At 35.4% G+C, this 22,057-nt stretch overlaps 1 protein-coding gene across 1 annotated transcript in view; it reads right to left on the bottom strand.

Annotated features, from left to right (window-relative positions):
- Window positions 1–22,057, bottom strand: part of LOC123865941 (mucin-17-like) — a 126,585-nt gene that overhangs the window by 89,547 nt on the left and 14,981 nt on the right. Inside the window, exon 3 of the mRNA XM_045907162.1 lies at window positions 6,673–6,756. Within this exon, the coding sequence (XP_045763118.1) occupies window positions 6,673–6,747 (75 nt within the window). The 5' untranslated portion in view covers window positions 6,748–6,756. The remainder of the gene's footprint in view (window positions 1–6,672; window positions 6,757–22,057) is intronic.

Below are 22,057 nucleotides of genomic sequence, written 5' to 3'. Positions count from 1 at the left end.
TGTTACTGAAATGATGTCCTTAATCTCCATAATCCACGAAGCGTAATAAAACAGTAGATACCCCCACTAACTAAGTAGGTAATCGGCCTCCTATTCGGATGGTTCGATCCCGGGCACGCATCTTTTACTTTTCGGAGTTAGGTGCGTGCGTTTTAAGGAATTAAATATCACTTGCTTTATCGGCGAAGGAAAACATCGCGACGAAACCTGAGGGTTCTCCAGAATGTTCTCAAAATATGTGTGTGAAGTCTGCTTATGTGCACTCATTCTGAAAGGAGACCCCTGTGTAGGTTAATAATATTAATACTAATTCTAAAACAAAGACTAGAAACCAGTATATGAAATGTATCTGATACTTAGTGTATTTTTATATGTAGATACTTATTGAAAATAAATATTTTTGTTTAGTATAATATAATATTATATAAAGAAAATAAACAATTAACTTATAAGGAAACCACTCAAACCGCAGCGCATTGCGAAACTTTAATTAGAAAGTAAATTAATGCCGTTGTGTCCGGTAGAGTTCTTTTATAAGTCACAATTTTCACACACCACAAATCTCTTAAGCACAACGCACACCAGCAAAGTGAATTGGAGCCATAACGCGGCGTCTTTCTCGATAACATCTCAAGTCTCAAACTAACATTTACCTATTTACTTTGGTAAATACACTCCGCGCGTCCTTTTAGCTTTTAGTGTCCATCGTGTTTGTTTTTCAGTATAAGTAACAATTCAAAATGTATGTCAATGTCCATAAAGCTACAAAGATATCAAAAAAGTTTCGCTCTACTCCACTCCGTCTGTATGCGCATGCGCTGACGCTTACTTGTAACAAATGTTTTGAGATGTATTTTTTTATTTGATGGCCCAATTATTATCTTGTTTAGTTGCCGTAAAATAACACTTGCCGTCCAACTGAACTACTTTATAACTGTACCTACCTACACAATACCTACACCTTATACTACTGTACAAATAGGTTATACTTACAAGTCAGTACCTAATGAGTGTGGTTTGAACTAAAAGCAACCTCTCAAGTTTTATCTGCTCTTGTAGCCAAAATTAATAATAATAAAATCAATCTATCCGTAATCTGTCGATAGCAACGTTGTCAATTGTCGATAAAGGACCGTGACAAATAACAACTTTGCTAAGTTATCGTAGATTACAGATATGATATGATAATATAATTAATATAAATTAAACTTCATGTTCGCTGATCGTTCCTCCCTGTGTTGGGAACAATACGCAGAGATATTTTCAGCTTTTATAAAATAACGAAGGTGTCGCGCTGGCTTTCTCTCTATTTGTTTAAACTCACTTAGTTAAAGAATTCATGGTTCATGGAAAAAACTATACTAATATTCTCGTATGTTATAGCGATTTTCTATTCAAACCCACTCGTTATTTTTCTGCTCTACTTCGACGGAGTTATTAGGTACTTGTAGTGTTATTATTTATTAATTTGTTAACGATATATTAATTTTGCAGATCAAGATTGCTGCTGGAGCGGGCAAAACTTGACCTACATACTACTACATTTTCAAGTTATTCAAACTAAAACATTTTTTAATTACTTAATTTGTATTTTTTTATGAAATCAAGTAGCTACTTACATTTACTTTTTCTTAATTTACTTAAAAGATTACCAAGACAGCTGTGAAAGGTATCCGATCATCATATCGGAAGGCCATTTTAGCGGATAAATAAAAATATCTAAAATATATAATGATAGTAATTTATAAGATAGGTATGCCCTTATTTAATATATTATGTATATGGAGCAACTTAACAATTCGAAAATATTACTTACTTTGTACAATGTTGCAAATCTGTTTGTATGTTTATGAGGCTAGTCTTAATGGACACGTTTGCCTTTAAATACTTGGAAACTTTACTTCTAATTCTAACACCAACTATTACATATTATAAGACGTATTTATTGTAACTTCCAATGATCGTATAAAAGATCAAGTAAAACAAAACAATAGGTATTTGACTATTTCATTCGCCCTACTTTCATAATGAGAGATATCCATCAAAAGTGTTGAAATACTTATAAGTTTTAATATTTACAGATTTCCATTTAGGTATGAAATCTGTCAGAAATATTACAAACTAGTAATATATGTGAAACGTGTCTGAATCAAGGCTCAAATTGCTGCTAAGTTTCAAGATGCAATCAGTGAATAGCAAATTGTGCCTTGTGAATCTGCAGAATTACCATTGAGTTGTTTTATACTATGGAGGCGCTAAGATCATACATCAGGCAGGCGATAAAATTTTTAAAAACATCCTAAGGGTGAACGTATACCAAGCTCGGTGTGTCACAGTCAATTTCAATCGTATGTCAAAGTAAATAAGGTAATTTTAATTTGATTAAATAAGCAAGCTACGCATCAGTGGCACTTCAGTCCATCTGTGAGCGATGCGCCTTACGCTTACATTTGGCGTCACCAAAAAAATCTGATCAAGAAGTCTTTGAACCTGCGCAGTGGATAATTTATCAATCTATTTGATGGTACGAGGTAAGGCTTTAGAAAAGTATATTCTAGCTGTCGTCTAGAGCACTCTTACCTTACGCCATCTACAAAAACGAAAGCTTAGAACGATTTGATATACATATACCTATAAGTGAACGTATATCTATATCTTTTATGATTGTAGCATTATATCAATAAAAGAGTCGTAAATAGTATGACAAAGACAGACAAGGAAGACAGTTATCTAATCCAGACTCCAGCACTAATTTGATGATTTACAAAAAGCTCAACAGTTGATCTTGCACACCATTTAAGGTTGCATATATTCTCTTAATTAAATTAACAGGTCTATTGCTATATCTTTCCACATAGAGGATTGTGAAAGGGATAGCATTTCATTTAGACCTGTCATTTTAATCTGGGTATAATCAATTAATTACTAAGCAGCATTGCTACTCTAGTAACAAGACAACTCTCTGGTTTTCGATACTGTATTAAGCTTAAAAGCTCTCCCAATTGCAACTACGAACAATGATATAACATATTAAACTTATTATTCAAGATGAGTCGTGAGAACATCTTAGAAAGGTGGTTAATCATTTTTATGGAGATAAGGCTATCATTCTTTTGAATCAATTGGGATATTTGTGTAATACCTACCTATTCGCTTTTCTTGGTACTGTTGGGAAATTCCTTCCAACTTATTGAAATTCGTACTGGAACGCTAGATCACTTGTCGGTCTGACTGCCAGTATTGTGGTTTTCTCAAGGTGTCTTCTTTCAAAAAAAGATTCCGACGAATTGAGAACCTCCTCCTTTGTTTAAAGTCGGTTATTAACTTCTCTCTCCCGCCTCTTGAGTGTTTAACAAATACGTGACGTAATACGCGCAACGATGTTTTGTAAACTATCACAAACGATCGCTGTAAACAATAGAGTTATATAATTTACTGATTTTAATTTTAACAGATGTTTTATTTATTTGATCGGTTGTTTTAGATATTTTGTGCGTGTAACAATAATAATTGTTGTATTAATAACGCGTAATTTTATAGGTTTGTGTTATCTTGATAGTAATTGACAGTTGAACTAATTATAAACGTAAGGCTCTTTGCGCACTGCATCGATTCGAAGCCCAAAAATTATGCGCATGATATTTGCCCAGTTTTTAGGGTCCATAAATCAAAATGAAAAGGGACCCTTATAGGATCACCTCGTGGTCTGTTTGTCTGTCTACCTGCCCCGTCAGGGGAACAAAACCTATAGATAGTACTTCCCGTTGACCTACAATCATTTTTGACAAGGAAAACATTAAAATCAATGGAACAAATCCGAAACCTGTGAATTTGAGGTTACGTGTAAAAAGTGTTATTTTTGTACAATGGTAGGTACGGTTTTTTATATTAAAGTATTCTTTACATAGCATAGCATACCTGAGACTTGTTTTCAGTCACTTTCCGGTCACCTAAGTTTTTACTCTATATTTTCCCGGGGAAAATAGAATTACCGGTCAATGCTTTGCCGGTAAACGATAACGACCGGGAAAGTGTGTCCGGCGTAGCAGTAATAGGTATTTTATCATTATCTACTGATAGTAGAGTTTATTGACCTTAGTAGTTTTTTTTTTTACTAGATGATGCCCGCGACTTTATCTGCTTAAAAAGGGTTTTAAATAAGCATGTGAGAACTGTTTGATTTCCCGAGATCATAATATTATCCATTTAAATATATTAGATACTATTTATTTCCAATTTCAAAATCAGCCTAAAAGTCGATAACCTCAATTAGAAAGTTAATGATTTATTTGCATAACCACAATTTTTAATTGATTTACAAAAGATACCTAAATCACAACGAAATTGTTAAACGTCCTTGAAGACTGAAAGCCTGGCTGAAGCCTTACTTTATACCTAGCTTTTTGATTGTACTTCGTATAGAAAATATTTTTAATAGAACCTGCAATTTTTCTTGGACACCGTTCTTATTATTACCATATTCGTAAACAAATTATACCTATCAACGACATAAAAAAATCCTTCGAAACCTTTGAACTGCGTTTGTAAATATACATTCTATTTGCCATATTAAATACCAATTTAATACAAGCATCTAAACCTTTTACATCATTCCATAATGATTGGCATGTAACAAAAAAAGCTACTGACTTTTCGAGGCGACCAAGAAATATAAACACGCAATACTATAAAGCTTTGGAAGCACTTTGCCCATAAGAAATCCGACGCACGCAACCAAGATAGATGTAAAAATATAATCGTAATATTGCACAGTAGGTACCTATTTACAGAAGAACAGCTCTACAAATTCAAATTCGCAATAAAACAAATTACAGTTTAGTTTTAAGTTTAAATCCTACAGTTCTTTCAAAAATATCTCCATGAACAAATCAAAAAGTCCGGGAAGAAACACGAGATTTTTAAAAAACCTAAATCTCGCAGTCAAGTGATGAGGCCAATAAATTAATAATAATGAACAAAATTCGCCAAATAATATAACTGATAGTAGAATGAGAGCAATCAATGAAAGTAAAACGGCAGCGTATCCGAGTGGACTAGTCCATTAGTCTGAGCGCAGTTACGTGGCATTACGTTGTCTACGCTCTATGGCCACTGGTCACCGGACTCCGTAGAAAGTAAGTCGCAAGTAAAGCGACGACGCATACAAAGCGAGACGGCAACCGCTCGGCACAGAACGCACTCCTACTAATTCTATATTAATGCTCGTACGAGAAAACACAAGAAATTGTATGAAGTACAGTCTTATTTTCCTTTACTGTCACAAAAAGGAAATAAAACGCTTATCATATTATTATGCACGACGTGAAACGATAATACAAGTGAAAAACTAAATACGCTAAGTAGAATGCCCGCCACGATGCGGCATTGACTTCGAGTGACTTATTTACGGAAGGTTCGTTGATGTGTAGCGTCAGTCGGATGTTTTATTTGCAATATATTATGAACTTTTTAAAATACAGGATTTTTAATTTTTTATTGTAGTTTTTGTATGGCATCTTATCAGTATTCATCAGTACTATCACCTGTATCCGTTTTTGCTAGCGTTCTGATTACTACAGGATATAGAGGATATCCTGTAGAGTAGGTACCGTAAGACAGGCAATATTGCGCCGACGCGATGTTCCAAACATTATTGCAGGAATCATCCAACATGTTTATTATCCGCGTTGTGAGTGTCCAAGGCTTTAACGCTGAAGCAATACCGGTGATACGATTTGAATCGGTTAATGCCTTGCAAACCAGCCTGTCGAAGTTTTGGTTGGCAGTAGTTATACGATTGTTTGCTTACAGATATTTTAATTGCCGGCCGATTACAATTGGTTATTAATTAAAAGGTAGTGACTGTAACTGATAGTGAAAAGATTAGTTGGCAGATAAATTTTAGTTTGGCTAACTGAACTAACCACATGATGCCAGCAAACTCAATCTTTTAATGTGCAATCTGTCTACTAAATTTAACATTATTTTTAAACGATAGCTTTGGCCTCCGACTTCGTCCGCGTGGTCCACTAGCACTCGGAATTAAAATAGAGATATCGTACAGTGAAAGTATTTTCAAAATCTGATTTTTAGTTCCGGAGATTATCACGTACATCTAAACTTAAAAACTTTACCACTTTATAATATTAATGTAGACTAGTTTACCAAATCCAACTATAACCTTATATATACATTCAAATGCAGTGAGTAATTTGGTAAATTAAAAAAAAATATTAGCCATGTTCATTCATACTAATATTAAAAATGCAAAAGTGTGTCTGTCTGTCTGTGTCTCTGTCTGTCTGTCTGCTAGCTTTCCACGGCCCAACAGATCAACCGATTTTAATGAAAGAGGCAGAGTTAGCTTACACCCCGCGGAAGGACATAGGCTACTTTTTATCCCAGAAAATCGATGAGTTCCTGCGGGATTTTTAAAAAACCTAAATTCTCTAGTGACTGATATTCCCCTTTCCTCTCCGTTAGAGTAAAGTGGGTGCGAGTTGCGACATAATGCAACGGGTGGGGTTTGAACTGCGCGCCGACCTTTCGGATTTCATTCCGCTCCTTTTATTAGGGAACCTATATCATGCTAAGCACTTCCAGTCGAATCATAAGTTAGTATTTTTTGATAGTCAGTTATTAAGTATCATAAGGAAGTAGACGTGGACTTACCTGCGCGGACCGAATAGCGTCGGTGGCCACCGCCAGTAGCAGCAGCGCGAACGCGCTCCACCACACGCCTCGCATCCTCGGTTACTGCAACAACAACACCAATGGTTATTCAAATTCAAATTCAAATTCAAAATGTTTTTATTCAATTAGACTTTTACAAGTTCTTTCGAATCGTCAAAAGCATCTACCACTGGTTCGGAATGCCTTTCCTACCGAGAAGAACCAGCAAGAAACTCGGCGGTTGCTCTTTTCAAAGATTTGATATACAATATTATGCCATGTATAAAAGCAATTGAAGTCCTGCGCATTGCTGGAGCGAATCGAAGTTCAAATCCACGCTTTTTTATCATTTACATAATCTTACTAGTAGTATAATATGCTTTTCTCAAGAGCATATTTTTAATAGATTTTTTGAACCTGTGTAAAGGCAAGTCCAAAATTGACTGAGGAATTTTGTTATAGAAGATTATACCCATTCCCACAAATGACTTTTGGACCTTCCTGAGACGGAGTGTAGGAGTCGCAAGCCTGTTACGGTGTCTAGTCAGCCTGTTGTGTAGATCGCCAACCTTCGTGTAACTAAGAATATTTTGTCTTACAAAAATTATGTTGTTGTAAATATATTGAGAGGCTACGGTAAGGATACCTATTTCCTTAAATTTTTCTCGAAGTGAATCGCGTGGTTTTAAGTTATAAATTGCGCGTATTGCCCTTTTTTGTAATACAAAAATTCTCCCAATATCTGCCGCTCTACCCCATATTAAGATTCCATAAGACATAATACTATGAAAATAAGCAAAATATACTATCTTTGCGGTCTCCACGTCAGTTAATTGTCGAATCTTTCTAACCGCGTAAGCAGCAGAGCTTAGTTTGCCAGCAAGAGTTGATATATGGGTGCCCCATTGCAGCTTCGCATCTAAGGTTATCCCCAAAAATGTAGTAGTCTCTTCTATTTTCAAAATATCATTATTTATCATTAAATTAATGTTACTTGTGTTCTTGGTATTGGGCAGTGCGAATTCAATACACTTAGTTTTTTTTGCATTTAAAAGTAGATTATTTACAGTAAACCAGTGAGTTACCTGAGATATGGCACCATTTATATCGTCAAAATTGTCCTTATTTCTATCGACTTTAAGGTACAATTAACAAAGGTCGTGCATTGCCCTGCCATTAAAGTTTAAAAGTTTAACGGTATCTAGCCAGGTACGGTATTTAGAGGGTTGCCACGATACTGTGTGGTGTCATGACGTGATATCTAATACTATTCCAAGGAAAATAAAAAAAATATTGACTTTATACTTTGACGTAAGATTTTTTACACCTTTATTACCTGTTATCTCCCAAAGCCACCATGATCCAACCTTTATAGTCGCTGATCGTCCATCCCTGTGTGGGGACAATACGCAGAGAAACTTTCAGCTTTTATAAAATAACTTGGGTCTTTGGCTCTTAGTCCATTGAGAAATATTGACTGTCAAAGTTTTTAGCAACTCCTCACAAGTACATATTATTATCATAGCTACGGAACCCTACCTAATGCGTTTTCTCACTCGCACTTGACCAGCTTTTTATAGGCTAAGCTTTTATTCAAATTAGGAAATTACTGCCTACTAGTTGATAATAAATATTAATTAATTGATAGACTCTCTTTTAACTTCTATTTCACAAACACCTCGTTTTAATAAATCAGCCAGCTCACTCGTCCTATTGGTTAACTTTCACTATCAAAATATACGAGACAGAACTTTCGTTTCGGTCTTCGTAAAGTGATAAAATTACGTTATAATTTCTGGCATCCGCTAAGTTGGATAATACTGATATTGTGACGTGTGGGACTGGATGATAGAGGAAATACTTTTGTAATTTACTTAGACTAATTTTATAAAAGGTAAAATTGAGTTTATTCCTATTGTTTCACAACTATTTACGAGGGTTCGAGTATCGTTATTTTTTAGGGGTTAGACTCTAAACCCTCTAAATTTGGTGCTCTAAACTCTAAACTTTAGATTATCGAATTTTTGAAGCACGCTCGTAGGTGTCAAATAAATAAACTTCGTAGGTATATGTGTGTACTGTGTAGTCTGCGTCATTACACGTATGCGTCACGCACACTAGCGTACGAATTTGTCTTCACTTTTTAAAATAATGTACAATTATTGTATGAGCTTTGTCTATATCTGAAGTTTTATAATATTATATTATCTTTGCCTAAGATTAAGATCCATAGAGTGTACTTTAACTATGCTCGGACTTTACTTACAGTTAAAACTAGACAGATTTATGTCAAAGAAATAACTCTGTCTCGTTTTAGCCAAAACTAAAGTCTAAGCAAAGTCAAAGTAGGTACGCTCTGTAGATTCCAGTCAGATTTAATCTTAGTTGAAAAGAGAAATATTGTTAAGTTATAACCATATAAATATTGAAAAGTTACATTAAATAGAAAGATATATTACTTTGTTTAATTCGACTACAAACATTTCCTTCTCAGATTACTAGCTAACAAACCCACATGAAACCTGATAGTTAATAGAATAGGCACTTAAAAAGTACCTAAATAATTATTATCTAACGTTCACCAATCATAAATCTGCGTAAATATATGCACGCTTACTGAATTAAACATTAATTACAATGTTGTCTCCAAACGCCAGTATGAGCAAAAACGCAGATGAAGCCAGCACGCGACGCGCACGCGTGAATGCACTTGCATCACTTTCGCGCGGCCGCTGACCAACGCAGACCCGATGCGATGTAGAGCGGCGACTTGATGTAATGCACCTCATTGTTTACAGCAACGCAACTATTCGTCCTTATTCCTTCGATTTTTGATTGCAACATGTGAAAATAATTACGTTAATCATCAGCTAATACGAGTAATTATCACTTGACCGCGTTCCACCATTGTAAATCGATGATTGTCACAAAACGCGCATTTTTCAGTACTGATAAGTGAAAAGCCTTGAACATTGGCAAAAATATGTAGAGAATAGAGAGGCCGTGAAAGCGATGACTTGATGTAATGCGCCTCATTGTTTAACGCAACTTATTCGTCCTTATTCCTTCGATTGTCGATTGTATCAAGTGAAAATAATTACATTAATCATCAGTACGAGTAATATTCACTTAATTTGCATTATTTTGTTTTGGGGTAGTAACAACTATATCCCGCTACCTTCCTTTCAGGAAAATGCTGTAGTGCATAAAAGTGGCGCAGTTTTGCAGTACCTACTGAAAAGTGAAAATGCGGGGGACATTTTAGGTACTTTGACCGAAGGCTACACGCACAATTAATGTTTTTTTTTAAACTTACTTACTTTGCTTTGTAGCTTTGCTATGATGATATCATAATTATACTTTGCAATGGATGCACTGAATACTAGTGCAACTTCGATTTTACACAATTGGAACGGCGATATTAATCATCTATAATAATTTTCACTTGATGCAATACCATTTCAGTGCAATTTGTCGTAAACATTTTTGCACGCTTTTGACCGCGGTTTAACTGTTGTTACTTATTACAAGATTTTTTCCGCTTTTACTGTGGAATTACTGAGATTTTATAACGTTGAAGCGACGCTCGAACGCGTGCAAAAATATTAGGCTTGCGACAATAGCTAAAAGTCATACATGCAAGAGAAAAATTACTTTAATTGGTTAATCTAATAATTTTCACTTGGCTTGCAAAAATGTGCTAACATTTTTTATGTTTTTTTTTTTAATATATCTGTGTAATATTTGGTGTAATAAGTAGGTATTAATAGTACTATATTATATTTACTTTGCTAATATTTAAACGAGTTTATAATGTAGAGTGAAATAAATAAATTATACCTACGTATAATTACGTAGCCACATAAATTCGTAACTGGATTTGGATTCACGCCGCGTCCACTTTTTCCTTTAGGTAAGTTCAAAGTTACGTGAAGATCTTGAACGCTAAACCTGCTGTTTAACCTTAACTGAGTACTCTTGACTTATGTAAAAATGAATGGGCCGTTTTCACGATGAAATTTGCAGTAACTTGTGAATTTATGTTTATGATTTGTGGACCATCGCATCGACGCTATTTTATGAGCTTTGACAAAATCTTGAGAAGCTTTCACTTGACTGTTGGATACAGAAGGCAGACTTTATACCTACTTGAAACGGCACGAATTGTGAGGAGTTCGTCTCTCTGGGGCCCTGGCCACCAGCTGGTTGGGTCCTACCCCATAGCAATCATCATTTTTCGGTATATTTTATATTATTTTTTACTTGACTACCCATAAAAAGAAATGTAGTGTGTGTGTGTTTGTTTATCCCAACATAACTTCTTTATGCCCGAACAAATTTGGATTTATGTAGAATCCTTACATTATCCCGAGTGACACTGGCTGTAAATTTTTGAAAAAAATCGTAATGGGGGTTGTATGATTTAAAAGTCTTTTTAGTACATTTTTTGGCAGTGCAGTCGTGTTTTTTAATTAATACTCGTTTAGTTAACATGTTTTTTATAGTTTAACTTTATAAAAACTCTAGGTTTCAACTCAGTCCTTAACTATGATATAACAAGGTATTTTGTTAGTGAATCGAGATTTTGGTACCTTTGGGTTTACTAGCATCTAATGTTTTTTTATAGCTTCAACGTGTTTTCTCTAAACATAAGTTTTCAAAGTTTTTAAAGGTCACACCTGAGTCACAGTAATAAACGTCATTCAGAAACAACGTAAAGGTGAAAGTTTGTTGTACAACCTCTCGAAGCAGTCAAATGTTATAGTTTATTAGGCAATGCCACACTAACTGACCGCAGAGTAGAGGCTTAGGCAGGGGCTAAGTTAGTATATCTATTATATAGGATGGCTACCCTGCGGAAAAGAAAATGTAAAAGTGTAGAACCAAATTACATAATAATTACAATTTTTGTAACTATTCTTCGTACAGAAGAACTGTTTTTATAATGAAGCGAGATATTGAAAATAATAATTAATCTTGTACTCACGCCTACAATTCTTTAATTATTACATAATATTAATTATTTATTATTAACGTGGGTAAAGTCAAGGAAAGTAAAGAAAGTTGAACAATGCTCTTACGAAATTATAATGTCTCTTACTGAATACAGTTATGAAGAGTAAATGGAGTAAATGATAATTAGCTTACGACTAGAGATAAGAATCAGACAATATTCACTCCAGGTAACACTTCTGTAGGTACTTACCTTTGTGTATTCTTAAATGTATGTATTATTTTTTGGGATTCAACTTACATCAGAGTAACCAAATATGAATTCATCGCGTGTCTACAAAATAACGAGATTTTATGATTCTGTTAATAGTACTTTTACTTGTAGTACGTGTAGTAGGTATTAATCCAAGAGAACCTTTGCCATTATGTGATGGAACTTTATATATGGAAGATGTCCCGACCCTCAATAATGGGCAAGAGATTTTTAACGTCCTCTTTAGCTAACTCGTCTTAGAAGAAAAAGTTTTTGGATAGGATATAAGGTTCCATATATATGCTCCTTGGTAAATTAAGCTAGTGTGTTAATTACCAGCAAAGAACTATCTCTTACGGCTTTGCCGATAGTTAATTACCAGACTAGTATAATAATATAATTATATTATGATTATATAATAAAATAGTAGTATAATTTTTTTTTATTTATGAGTAGGTACAACTGAGGAAAAAATGAAAGAGCAAAAATTCCTCGGTAGCTCTGGTAGGTAGGTATCTGTTACCATACATCTCATCACTAGAGTTCAAAAAACATATCTAGCGGTTAATTGCCCGTGAACATTACACAAGCGACGCAGGAGCCGCGTCGTGACAGACAGACACGCGACGCGAAGATTCGTACACGGTACAATCTTGTGTCATTTTAACTACTTAATTACGCGTTACGGCAATTGTTTTCGCATTAATGATTGCAATTTGCGTATTCTAGTTAAAGCTCTGGTCGTACAAAACGCGTAACAGCAATGGCTCAAAGCGCATCTCAGAAGTTAAACAAGGAGTGATAGGCTCTCACACTGCGTAGACTGTAGAAACTGAAGAGAACTGTCCCATGAGCTTTTGCATCCCGATGATGATCCTCAACTTAGGCATTCGTGGCGATGAAGAGGATGACGCACCGGACATGGGATTACATTCGCCGGACATGACACTCTTAATACCATTAGAGGGGCATCTACTGGACAAAACAGGTGTGGCCTCATTCCTAATTAAAAAAGGACTGGAATGAAATAATAGCCCAGGTAGCAAAAGTTGGCTATAAGAACCAGATAAAGAGGTACAACCCAGCAAACTTTGTACTATTAGGAAAAATCCACAGCAAAACTGTGGTCTCGCTCTATCACTGTTGTAGTCTAATATGCTTCATACAGTTCCTTCTATAAGATGTCTCTATGAGTTGTTGCCATTACGCGGTGTATATGCCCATGACTTTAAACTTGGGAATATCCCATGTAAATAATAATAATATGTATGCCACATTTAAACACGTATCGCGTATTAAAGCTTGTCAATTTGATTAGATTTGATAGGATTTTAATGAGGCAATAATGTTATTACTATATGTACAATACTAGACGATGCCCGCGACTTCGTCCGCGTGGATTTAGGTTTTTAAAGATTCCCGTTCCCGTGGGAACTGTTTGATTTTCCGGGATAAAAAGTAGCCTATGTCCGTCCCCGGGATATAAGCTAACCCTGTACCCGTCAGAATCGGGTAAACTGTTGGGCCGTGAAAAGGCAGACAGACAGACACACTTTCGCATTTATAATATTAGTATTGAAGTATGGATTAATTTCTGGATTCGTTACAGGGCTGACAAAACCCAAGGTAACCTATAGTGCCCGACAAGTTGAGATGGGAACCGTGTTATAATTAGGTATCACTTGCTCTAACGGTAAACATAGTGAGGAAACCTGCATACCTGAAGTTCTCCAGAATATTCTCAAAGGTGTCTCCCAATTCGCACTTGGCCAGCGTGCTGGTCTTTAGCCAACCCCTTCTCATTCTAAGTAGAGACCCGTACTCAGTAGTGAGCCGGTGATGGGGTTGATGAAGATACCCCTAAAAACGATTTTCAGAAATTTCATAGAAACAAAGTCGGGGCATGTCAGCTACCTAGCTTAGTTTTTACAATAGTCGTATTATCATCATCATCGCGTGCCTTCTTCGAAACGAAGTTTGGCGATCATCATCCGAAAAGCTTCTCTATTAAAAGCCGCCTCTTTCATTAGAGGAATATTGTCAACCCTATTATAAATTTAAATACCATCACACACCTTGGCCGAAATATCCCGCATGCAAACGTGGCGTTGACACCAAAATTAATGATGTGCGTTTATTGTTGACATTAGACATAATATACTGCCTTGGACCTAATTGCTGAAATAATTGTGTGAATCCTGTCGTGAGCTATGCGAAACGAACTTAAAAAAATCTACTTTCGCTACACAACTTATAAAAAGTAAGGTCTATATTAAAGCTTATTGATTTTTCGCGATTAATCGATTTCCAGTTTCATCCATTTTTATAAAAGTTAATTCAGATCAAAAGCTTTTGCCTTCGATTTTGAAGAATGATTATTATTTATTTATAATTATTATTATAAATATAATCTGAGGTCTGTAATGCAATTCTACGAATCATTGTGCCTGTATACATCGAAAAGCAAAATAAATATATAGCTTATATTATGAATGAGATTGAACGACAAACCAGCACACAATGAAACAAGCGCACTACCGCATTTTAATATTATGGGTAAGTAGTAATAATTATTTAATAATATAAAAATTATGTAAGTATACGTTTTTAAAAATAACTATCTAGTAGAATTTAAATAACATCCGTGCGGATGAAATGAGGAAGGATCCACAATAGCACTGAAATTAATATAATAGGTACCAACTTTGGTTATTATACAGCCAAGGCGGCGGACGTAGGTACATAATAGCGCATAACATTAGTGTTATCATGCGTACCTACCGTACTTAATGCAGTCTTTCACATCCACGCATTATTTACTTTGCGTTCATTGCAATCTCCAATTACATTCTGAAGGTAAAATATTCTCGTTTACGGATCGTTTGGTATGGGTTTTATAATTATTTATCGTAAGAGAACCATTAGCGAAATATTACAATAAGTTTTAGAGTCTGAGAGCTTAAAAAAAACACTTTTCACTCTTCAATTCTTGTGAGCTAGTTTTCCTTTTACAAAAAGTGTCTAAATCGGGTTGCCTTTAAAAGATCGCAACTTTTGTACTGTGTTTTGTTGCAATAGAGCAGCATTATACTACTAGTAGCCGATGCCCGCGACTTCGCCCGCGTGGATTAAAGTTTTTCGAAATCCCGTGGGAACTCTTTGATTTTCCGGGATAAAAAGTAGCCTATGTGCTAATCTACGATATTGTCTGTCTCCATTCCAAATTTCAGCCAAATCCGTCTAGTTTTTGCGTGAAGGAGTAACAAACATACACATACACACATCCCTACACACAAACTTTCGCCATTATAATATTAGTGTGAATTGTGATAGTGTGATTACCTACTACTACTAAACTACTAGTAAATAATCAAGTCCAAGTCATGAAACAATCAGTAGGTAAGTACAAAGTTTTGAATGAAACCAATATAGTGTGATTTTAAATTCAGACACAATTTGGCATAATTAATAGATAGATGAATGGGCGGTCATTATGCATATCCGCCGCTTGAACAATAACAGATCTAATAATTGAACTATTTTAAATAACAACAGCTCTATCTTATCTCTACCATGCATGCTTGAGTCTAGTAATGGGTTATTCCTCTTAGACCGATTATAACAAGATGTAGTTAGAGAGGCATTAAGGTTGTTATAGATACCTTGAGCTAAATTACTAATCTCAAATATTGTTCAGTATTACATATTATTACTTATTTATCTTGAACGTTCGAAATCGATCATAATTTATTATAATAATGTATCACTCAAAATTTATTGTGTTTAAGATACTTTTAGAGTTACGTTCTTCGTCTGTCTGTCAGTTATTTTTCACTGAACAAATATGCTGACGTTTAGCACAGAGTTTGCTTGGATCCCGGAGACCGATATGACTTTAGGGACGTATACTTTATATATTATTCCCACAGGAAAAAGTACTGTTTTAAAACCCAATACCTCCCAGACAAAGTCACGGAGAACGGCTAGTTTTGTAAAAATTGTCACATTTCTTCGTTTTTGTGATTCTTTCCTGGATATTAAGTAATCTAGACACACTCGAGGTCGTCCACGCGGACCCTTTCGGGTCCCGGGGTGACTGGTCAGGGCGATGGCCCTCTTCAGTGGTATCTACGCCGCCTGCGACTGCGGGCGGGGCACGGGGTTGGACCACTGGTCAGGGTGTCAATTCCGGATTGTCGAAGTAATAGAAATTCAGTCTTTCTACTTATAATATGCGATAGGTCGAGATGGCAATCAAGGTGGGGACAACCCCCCCGCTAACCCGGTGTGGGACAGCGCGGGTGATGTGCGGGTGTGCGGGGCGTCTCCCCGCCTCATACCCCGATTGCCATCAAACTACTACACAAACGAGTCACAAGTAGCCGCTAGATTCAGGTCCCTACAAGATACATAGGTCTAGCAGTGGACGTCTATACCTAATTATTTGCTATGACAACGGCGATATAGAAATAATTTGTAATTGTGGTACCTACCTAATCACACTAATATTATAAAGGAGAAAGTTTGTATGTGTGTGTGTGTGTGTGTGTGTGTGTGTGTGTGTGTGTATGTTTGTTACTCCTTCACGCAAAAACTACTGGACGGATTGGACTGAAATTTAGAATGGCAATAGATTATACCCTGGATTAGCACATAGGCTACTTTTTATCCCGGAAAATCAAAGAGTTCCCACGGGAATTTTAAAAAACCTACATCCACGCGAACGAAGTCGCGGGTATCAGCTAGTTATAGATACATTTAAGAGTACCCATGGACATTCACCGCCTGCAGGCAATCTATGAGCTTTTTATGGCCAATAATAAACACATAATCGCAGTCGCACTTGATAGAAAGCGGTGTCGTCTAATATGGAACGCGATTGCCTTGAAGATGCATATTCACTCTCGCCTTGAAGTTACGACTCAAGAGTCAGGAAAATCAAAAACCGGCGGACCGGCGGACGTTCCTTTGCATTAGAAGAGAGGAAATTATGTAGTTATTACATAACTTAATTATAGATTAATAAGTTAAATCATAGATCATTAATTTTAATAAGGACTGAAGCAAATTCTGTTTATTTTTCTTTTCGTTGTAAAATAGTGAAGTTTTTATCCGATTCTATACTTACCACACGTTGCTTATAAAAATTTACGTTATGTTTCTCTGTTCATTAGCTATGCATTCGCGCATTTTTGATCCGATCCGGAATAGGTCTTCTGATCAGAAGTAATAGGCAAGGACATTTAATATTTTACTGTACGTAATGGGAAAATACACAGGGATTTCTAAAGATCGGACTAATGGACCAAACGTGCTAACAAAGTAAACTGATATACAGTAGAACGCCGATTATCCGAATTAATTGGGACCGGGGTCGATTCGGATAATCGAAAATTCGGATAATCGGACATAGACTGGTAATAAAGAAAAACAAACGGTCACACATAGAATAAACTTTATTAAATTTAACAAACTTAATTCTACAATATGTAAGTAGTGCATTAGAGATAGAGAGCGAGATTCAACTTGTGACAACAAAACAAAACAAAACAAAAATTACATTACTTACTTACAGTGCTTGGTTTTAATTTTTTATATTACGCTTAGGACCGATTCGGATAATTGGCAATTCGGTTAATCGGCGTTCGGAATAATCGGCGTTCTACTGTACCTACCTAGCTACCTTACGCTACATTTCAAACTAAGTAATAGGTACAGTCAGCAACAAAGCTAGTTTTACGCCCGCAGTGGCGTGAAGACCATAGAGGCATGAAAGTACTGCTTACCGTAGCTTAAATAGCTTAATTCTCATTTTTGGTTATGACTTTCCAGGTAAATAGCTACTTATCGAACTAATGCTTACCCTGACTTCCAATACTGTGTACACCACTGTGAATTGTGATCCGCCCATAGTCGCTTGTACTGGCGGGTGCAAACCTGACTTTGTTGCTGACTGCACATATTGAGATAGGTTTAACAGGCTTGCTAGTTTACATTACATTAACATAAATCTACACTCTGAATAGGATCTAAGTTTGATAGTGGAACAATAAATGGATAGTGTTAATTCCATACTAAGGTCAATACGGGCGATTATCGTCTGACAATTGAATCTCTTCCTGTTGCATTGTGTTACAATATATTCCATTAGCCAACAAAGAATTATAGCCCGCAAGATAACATTGTTGATACGTGTATAGACATCTAAGTTTGCATTAAAAGAAGATCCCAGAGCGAAATCTACCTTGGATTCTACTTGATAAGTATCTTTGTAGCGTTATTTGCTTTCATTTTATGCTTTTGTAATGAAAATGCCCAATTATTTACTGTTAGTATTAGGTTATTTGGTAGTTAATTTAGTTTTTAAAACTTCATCAATCAGAGAAAATCTTAATATTGCGAAAATGTAACCAAACTTACAGAAAGTTGCCGGTTTTTTAAATAATACTATAATAATGAATTTAATATTATAATTAATGAACATAATAATTGAAATATAATAAAGGAAATGACTTTTACCGTCGCGTCACAGCAAATATACTATTTTTATTCAACTCTTTTGGATAACCTTCACTTTCGCTCCATGTTCAACGCTACCAAACATACTCCGTACTATTTATTTACTATTAATTTCTTATTAAAATACTATAATGTTTTATCATTATACTTATTTATTTAGTTATTTAATTAATTACAATCAATAAGTAAGTGCTAAGAAGTCATGTTTAAGCTAGCTAAAATGAAAGATTTTAAAAACATGAGCTTGCTTTCAAAACTTTAAAAAAAACTTCGTGTTCTTACTCATTTTTTTATTTTTCATAAAAATAATTTCGTTGACATTTTAAAATTTTATTCGATTATTTATCCTTCTTTAAGAGGGCTCTCTCCGTCACTCGTTTCATACAATCGTAGTTCCAATTTCATTTGAATATTAAGCAACCAAAGTCCATGAAATTTTGCAGACATATTCTAGAAACTAATATCTATGTCTGTCGTTTTCCAGATTTCTGTTTAAATATTCGGTTTCAAAGTTACGCGGTCTTAAAAATTTTCATACAAATCTTTGAGCCCCTGTAATTTTAAAACTACATATTTTTAGAAAAATCTAAAACACCACAGACATAGATATTAGTTTCTAGAATATGTCTGCAAAATTTCATGGACTTTGGTTGCTTAATATTCAAATGAAATTGGAACTACGATTGTATGAAACGAGTGACGGAGGAGCCCTGTTAAATGTATTTTTATTTACTTTTGCGTCCATTATTTAACATTAATTATTACGTTATTTCAACTTTACTTATCTGCCTATTCACTGTCAAATAATTACGACGACCAAACATTTACAGCAACACTAAAAAACCTATTATTCTGACTACCGTAATCATGGTGTGGTGAACGGAACACGAGTGCTCTTGAAAATGGTCATATTTACTTTCATGTAATAACGTTTCGTTGTTTTCGCACGTTGTTGCCTATTGCCATTGTTAGGAAAAAGCTCTTAGTAAATGGCAATTACACGCTTTATTTTATTTCGCTTTCGTTGAGAGAAAAGAAGTTTTGACACATTGTTTAACTATAAGTATATAGCTTGACTTTAATTTAAATCAAAATGTTTCTTACCGATTCACCCCCAATAAATCTATTCAAAGCAAATTTTTATTTAATGGTCTCCTTTATAATAAACTCCTCGGTCAAACATAGGTAAATCCCGAAAAATCACCTGGAATATCGTTACTTACTAAAATTCTCTTAATACTTTATTTATTTTATTGCTTAGTGATGTATGAAAATCTTTAATTATTTCCGGTTTAAGCATCACTCCAGACAGACAGACAGTAGTGGAAAGAAAAGTTCACACGCATCTGTTAACAGCTTGCTAACACAATCGACGTAACATTGATTGAGTAAAAATTACCATGTCGTTGTTTATTCTTCTGTCCACTTGTGACTTGACCTTAACACGTCGGCGCTAAACGCTTTCAAATAACCAACAATCCTTTTTAGGGTTCCGTAACCGAAGGATACCAATGGCACCTTATTATTAAGCTTCTGCTGTCCGTCCGTCTGTCTGTTTGTCAGCGGGCTGTATCTCATGAACTATATTAGGTTGTTTGTTATTAACAAGCTTCATAATGAGTTTTGTCAACACACATATCTAAGCACTTATTGGGACTTCGTCTGTGTTGGTGTTAGCTGGGGGGCGTGCTCTGCCTTTTTGTAGTGTTTTTTTTTTTTGTTAAAACTGACTGGAAAGCGCTCTAAAGGGGTGCTGTGCGTATGTCGGCGAGCGCCGGCACAGACGGGGTCCATACTTGTATAGTTTAACTAATTTGTTACAAATACATAACTACAAACTTGACATTGGCTAATCTTTGTAAAGCCAGACGAGAGAGAAAACAAAAAGCACTTATTGTAACCAAATTCTTTTTTTTCCTTATTTTAAAGTTTACGTATTTTTTGAACTTCCGCCTATCATACGAGTAGACGAATTACTCATCTAACCCTAGAAACCGTAGCATTCGAAATGCCACGTTTTTTATCAAGTTGAATTATTCAAAGTGGTGACTTTCACTGCCTACTTACGTTCAACGAAATAAGAGCTATTCTTTAGCCAAAATCCATGTTATATAACTTCGTGTTATTTAAATCTTTAGTAGTGACAAATAAAGACTTTGTTTTATGTTCTGACAACGGAGTCAACATTTTACACGTTACGTCGGATCAGGAAAAACAGCTTACACTTTGAATTTGATACAAGCTTAATAGGAAATTCACCTAGATAAAAACAATTGATTATCGAAAGGTACGAAAATAGCTTGTAGAATTTTTAAGCCGAAAAATCAAAAAGATCTGACTGAAAAAATCTATATCTATCAATATCATTTAATTATTTATTAGTTTGATAGTTAACTAGCGACAGCCCGTGGATTTGCTCTGTGAACTATAAATCCTCTTTACTCTCTATCCCGTGGGTAATTCGAAACTCTAGTGTTAATCCTTTTCAGCATTATAAAGGAAACCTCGGTGCAAAATTTCAGCTTTCTAGGACCATGAGTTTATGCTAGGCGTTGATAAGATAGTCAGTCAGGTCAGGAATTTTCTTTTATATACCAGCTTTTGCCCGCGGCATCATCCGCGTACATATTACATAACTTATAGCTATATCACTCGGAGATAACATACCTATCTATTAAGTGAAAGAATTTTTGAAATCAGATGAACAGTTTCGGAAATTATCTCCTACATCCAATCATACACACTTTATCTCTTTATATGATTGTTAACAGATAGAAGTTCCCTAGACATAGGTCTCTTGTAGGGACTTCCATGGTGTTACACCTCCTGAATGCAGCGGCTCCCTGCAACTCGTTTGATGTCGTCTATGCACCTAATGAGGGCGTCTCTTTTTTCTTTTTAAACTAGCGCCTGGCTGCAATCAGACTTGCAAGTTATGTTGCAGCCTTAGACGGAGCACGCTTGCCTAGAAGATGCCTCTTAATATACTTAGAGTAATATACTTATTTAATATACTTAGAATCTAAGGAATAAATTTGACGTTTTGACAGATTTCCTATACAAAAATGTGTCAAAGTTATTTGACGATTGATTGAGGTGTTTAAGTTATGACGTAGCAGAGTGCACAGGAATTTGTAAAGATTACTTTCTCTGCTCTGACCGCCTCGCGTCGACATATCAATGACACTTTCGCTCGTAATACGAACGTAATCGAAGCGACCACGCGGGTTTGAATGTAATATTACTGCACATGTATCAATCTACTGAATTACTTAGATAACATTATGAAATGATTTTGTGTTTAGCCTTAAAATACCTTACAATTAGGTACATACCAAAGATTTTGATAAGCATTTTTTGTCAATTCCACCAAGAGTCGAGCTTTTAACAGATACTAATAATATGTCCCAAAATTGTAACTCATAAATAGGGATATCTGGCCAAGTTTGTTATGGGCTTCTTCTCAGACCAAGGTGCGTTTGGAACCCTCGTTTTAAATATCAAGCTTTATTTTTAAGTATATTCCTATTCGGGAGGTCGGAATTTCGATCCCGGGCACGCACGTCACTTTTCGGAGTTACGTGCGGTTGACAATTTTATTATGCTCTATCACTTTGCTTGAACGGTGAAGGAAAATATCGTGAGGGAACCGACATGCCT

Source organism: Maniola jurtina, chromosome 6 (genome assembly GCF_905333055.1).
Source record: "Maniola jurtina chromosome 6, ilManJurt1.1, whole genome shotgun sequence".
NCBI lineage: Eukaryota > Metazoa > Arthropoda > Insecta > Lepidoptera > Nymphalidae > Maniola > Maniola jurtina.
This window is presented reverse-complemented; position numbering and strand designations above follow the sequence as displayed.